The sequence below is a fragment of the Choloepus didactylus genome, chromosome 17, assembly GCF_015220235.1.
Source record: "Choloepus didactylus isolate mChoDid1 chromosome 17, mChoDid1.pri, whole genome shotgun sequence".
Classification (NCBI taxonomy): Eukaryota; Metazoa; Chordata; class Mammalia; order Pilosa; family Megalonychidae; genus Choloepus; species Choloepus didactylus.
Genome location: NC_051323.1, coordinates 6,228,896 through 6,232,915, shown reverse-complemented (window position 1 = coordinate 6,232,915; position 4,020 = coordinate 6,228,896). Strand labels below are relative to the sequence as shown.

At 59.1% G+C, this 4,020-nt stretch overlaps 1 protein-coding gene across 1 annotated transcript; it reads left to right on the top strand.

Moving 5' to 3' along the window:
* Positions 1-261: 261 nt before the first annotated feature.
* On the top strand, positions 262-3,426 carry GNLY (granulysin). The gene is made up of 5 exons (XM_037807629.1): positions 262-411; positions 1,142-1,272; positions 1,655-1,756; positions 1,999-2,167; positions 3,129-3,426. The coding sequence occupies exons 1-5, from the start codon at positions 360-362 to the stop codon at positions 3,137-3,139; spliced, it is 465 nt and encodes a 154-aa protein (XP_037663557.1). The 5' UTR covers positions 262-359; the 3' UTR covers positions 3,140-3,426.
* The last annotated feature ends 594 nt before the right edge of the window (positions 3,427-4,020 follow it).

Below are 4,020 nucleotides of genomic sequence, written 5' to 3'. Positions count from 1 at the left end.
TTAGAGAGGAGAGCAGGGCTGAGGAGAGGAGAGGGGTTTGGGACAGCTTCAGTTGTGGGGTTCCTCCTTCCGTTACCACATCCTGGGCAGGGAGAGGCATCGTGGCAGCCGCTGCCCTCTGACAATCCCCCCCAGCCCCCCAGGTCTGAAAGCTCAAGTAGTTGCTGTGTGTGGCGGGGATGACAGTGACAGGGACATGGAAACTGCGGTACCACTCCCCACCCTCACGGCCCCACAAGGTGTGAGCTGTTTGTGGTTAACCCACTGATGAGGGGCGGTGGCCCCCCAGAGCAGCTCAGCTTTCCGGGTTCTCTGACTCCATAAAGTAGGGTTCAGACGGGGCCTGTGAAGCTGTCAGCATGGCTGCCTGTATTCTCCTGCTCCTTGCCTTGGTGCTCCTGGCCGGCCCAGGTAAGGGGGCTCCCCTCAGCGCAGAGCTCCACCCCCCGACCCAGGCTCTGTAGGCTCCCCGGTGAGGCCAGACCCTCAGCAGCCTTCTCTCCGTCAGCACGGAGGGAGTCTGATCACCACCTTGCTGGTGGGGAGAGGCAGCCCGTGGGAAGGAAGTGCCTGGCTGGGTGGCCTCTCTGGACCTCTGACTCCTCTTCTGTGTCATGAAGGCATCAGTGTTCTAACATTCCTTCTGGCCCCAACACTCTAGGATTATGGCAGGGCCTGCGGGAAGGTGGGGACCCCCCTCCCTGCTCAAGACCCACATCCTGCTCCCCATGCCCCGGCTCTCTCCCTCTGCCAGGGGTCAGGGTGAGCCCTGAGGGTTTGGCAGATGGTAAGGGCAGTGTGTGGAAGGGAGAGCAGCTTTGTCTGGGCCATGGACATGGATTCTTTTTGAAAAGAAAGAAAAGCTAGTTTCCTTCCAGACAAACTAATGACTCCCCAATCTGTGATCTGTGTGCGTGAAGTATGTGAGGGAGAGAGAGAGAGAGAGAGAGAGAGAGAGAATCTTTCCTCCTGGTTCTCCAGAAAGAACATGTCTGTGCTGAGAGGGTCCCGGGGCACAGTGTGAGGTGGGACCCCCTGCTGTCCCCCGGGCCCCGGCTACCTCGCACCTGCTCTACCTGGACAGCTGGCCCCCTCTCTCCTTCCACCCACAGAGGGGCCACTGACACTGCTTCTCCCCCAGGCCCGGCCCTCTCCCTTCTGGCTCCTGAGAGCTGCGGCCTCGGCCCTGCCTTCTGGTGCCAGGACCTGGCGACAGCCCAGCTGTGTGCCGCAGAGGAGCTCTGCCAGGGCCTGGCCCAGGAGGGCCCCCAGGTAGCTGCCCGGCTTCCTGCCCGCCTCCCGTGGGCCCTGCCCTTGCTCTCCTGTCTCAGTGGCTCCAGGGGCTGGGACGGGAGATCTCGCATGGGCAGGGTGGGGGGAGGTGAAGCTGCTGGGGTGGGGAGGCTACAGCCCATGGGGTCTGTCCCACCAAGAAGCCTGGGGATGGTGGGGCTCCTGAACAGAAAAGCAAGGGGCTGGGCCAGAAAAGATATTGTGGGGGTGCAGGACAGGTTCCGGGCTCCCCCAGCACTTCTAAGGCTAGCAGGAAGGTGGGACAGGGGCCCGCCAGCCTGGTGCAGGCCCAAAGGTGCCTATTGTGGGGCTGCAAATGTCATGGAAAGATCCAGTCCTAAGGGGCCTCCTTTCCCGCCAGGGTGACTCGCTGACCCCCCGAGAGGGGCTGGGCGGCAGCTGTTGGGTGTGTAAGAGGATAATCCAGAAGCTGGAGAACCTGGTGGGAGAGGAGCCCAGCCAGGTGAGGCCCGAGGGCTGTGGAACCTTCCGGCTGCCGGTCTGGGGAGGGGGCAGCCTCCAACCCAGCAGGGGTCCCGGGGGTGCTGTGGGAGGGGGCTATGCTGGGTGGGCTGTGCTCCCCTTGGAGAGCTACTTGATGTGGGGTCACTGAATCCTGGGCCACCCCAGGGCTGCCCAGTGGCCGAGCTGGGTGGGACCCACTGGTTCCATGACCTGCCCACCCCCATGGTGCTGTCGTCGCAGGAAACCATTACCCAGGCCGCGTCCCAGGTGTGCAACAAGATGAAGGGGCTGAAAGGCCTCTGCAAGAAGATTCTGAAGACGTTTCTGCGTCGCATCTCCCAGGATATCATGGAAGGCAAAGGCGCCAGGGACGTCTGTGTGGACCTGAAGATGTGCAGACCCCGGGCAGGTGGGTGCAGGGGTGACAGCAGGGGCACTTTCCCGGGGGGCCCAGGACAGGATCCCCGAGTGAGGGAGATGGGGCCTAAAGACACAGGAGGCTCCTCTAGTAGAGAACTCAGGCAACTCAGCTGGGTTCCTCGGACTTCTTTGTCAAGTCACAGGGCTCCCCTACCCCAACACTGGAAGGGGTGGAGGAATGGGGTAGGTGGGTGGCCTTGAGCTAAAAGTGTCTGAGAAATTCCCACGAAGAGCTTGGCTTGGGGCACAGGCAGTCCTGGGGTAAACTCTGGTCTGCATCTTTCTCCAGCTGTGTGACTGTGGGCAGATAGCTTGCCCACTCTGAGCTTCAGTTTCTGGTCTGTGAAGGGGGAATAGTAACCCTGATTTCTGAGGGTTGGACTGAGAATTAAATGAGATCATCACATGTAATGAGTTTGGCATGTGGAAAATATGCCCAAACTGGGGATATTCAAGAAAAATCAGCACCCTGATCAAACTCAGGTCCTCCAGGCCAGCCTGGGCTCCTGGGGATGAGGACAGGGGTCACATCTTCCCTCATGACACGGAGAGCTGACAGCTGTACTCAGGGACCCTGCTGGGCAGGAAGAGGGTTCTCTGGTCCCCTTCCTTCACGGCCATCCCGGCTGTGCCCGGAGAACAGGCCATGGCTGCAGGAGACGGCACTGAGAAGGGGCCTCTGGGACTGCATGTAGCAGGTCGCTGCTGCTCACCCATGGCCCAGGACCCGATGCTAGACAGTCTGAGGTCACCCTGTCGTGCAAAGCCCCAACCATTTCCTGTCACTTTAGCCTGTAGCTTCTGTCTTCAAACTCCCACAGCCTGGAAGCCCCTGGCCAGCTTCCGGGATGTGACTCTCAGAGTGGTCAGTGGGGGCAGGTGGCTCCACGTCTGTGTTTCTCCCCGGGGAACCTGCACACCTGACCGCAGCTGGCTCTTTTCCCTTTCAGGTCTCCTCTGAGCCTCCGGGGGCCTCGGACCGTGCCCTCCTGGGGAAGGAAGCGTGGAGGGCTGGCTCCTGTCCTCAGATCCTGGGCACTCCATTCACCTCCGCTGGCATCCCCTCCCTTAGTCCATATTTGCCCTCCGCTGTCCTCACCTGGCTCCCTCCACCACCTTCTCCTCGCAGGGAAATAAATGTTCGTGCCAGTTGTCAGCTGCAGCCTCTTTTCTTTGGCAGATCTGAGGCGAGGAGGGTGGGGGCAGGCTGGGACGAGTCACGCAACCATCAATAAATGTTTGTTGAGACCTGCATGTCCCAAACACTGTTCTAGAGGCTGGGGCTTTAGGGGTGAGCTCTCAATCACAACATAATATTGAGCATTTGCTAAGGCCAAACATTGCTCCAAGAGGCTGGGGTACGTTGTACATGTGCCCCCAGAAATTCTCACACCAGAAGGGAAGCCCAACAGGGAGATGGCTGGAGTTCTTTCCATTGTAAGCAACAGAAACCCATCCTTCTGCTCCCCTCAGCAGGCAGCCTGCCTTTGCTACTTTGGGGGAGCACATCATTTAGGATCCGGGTGGTTGCCAGCAAGAGAAGCCTCAGCTCATTCTGGCTTCAATTGAGAGAGGTAATTTGTGAGCTCAAATAATTAGCAAGTCCACGGACAGCTCCAGGCACAGAAGGATTCCAGATTTTGGGAGTCACCAAACAGAGCTCCAGCCCTGTTTCTTTTCCAGAGATGTGGGGATTTCATCACTAGAGCCGGCTCTCAGTTGCCATTTTATAGGCAGTGAACCTTTGCCTCTCTCAGAGTTTGGCCATGTATCCTATTGCAGAGTATTCATGGGATTCAAAATGTCCCTGTAAGTTCCAGGGATGGGTGTCTTCTTGATGGA

What these genes read in the sequence shown, in the direction of transcription:
- GNLY (XM_037807629.1), top strand. Translation starts at nt 360, where the DNA reads ATGGCTGCCTGTATTCTCCTGCTCCTTGCCTTGGTGCTCCTGGCCGGC. An exon ending in GGTGCTCCTGGCCGGCCCAG is followed by an intron (nt 412 to 1,141) that starts GTAAGGGGGCTC and finishes CTTCTCCCCCAG; the next exon opens with GCCCGGCCCTCTCCCTTCTG. An exon ending in TGGGAGAGGAGCCCAGCCAG is followed by an intron (nt 1,757 to 1,998) that starts GTGAGGCCCGAG and finishes CTGTCGTCGCAG; the next exon opens with GAAACCATTACCCAGGCCGC.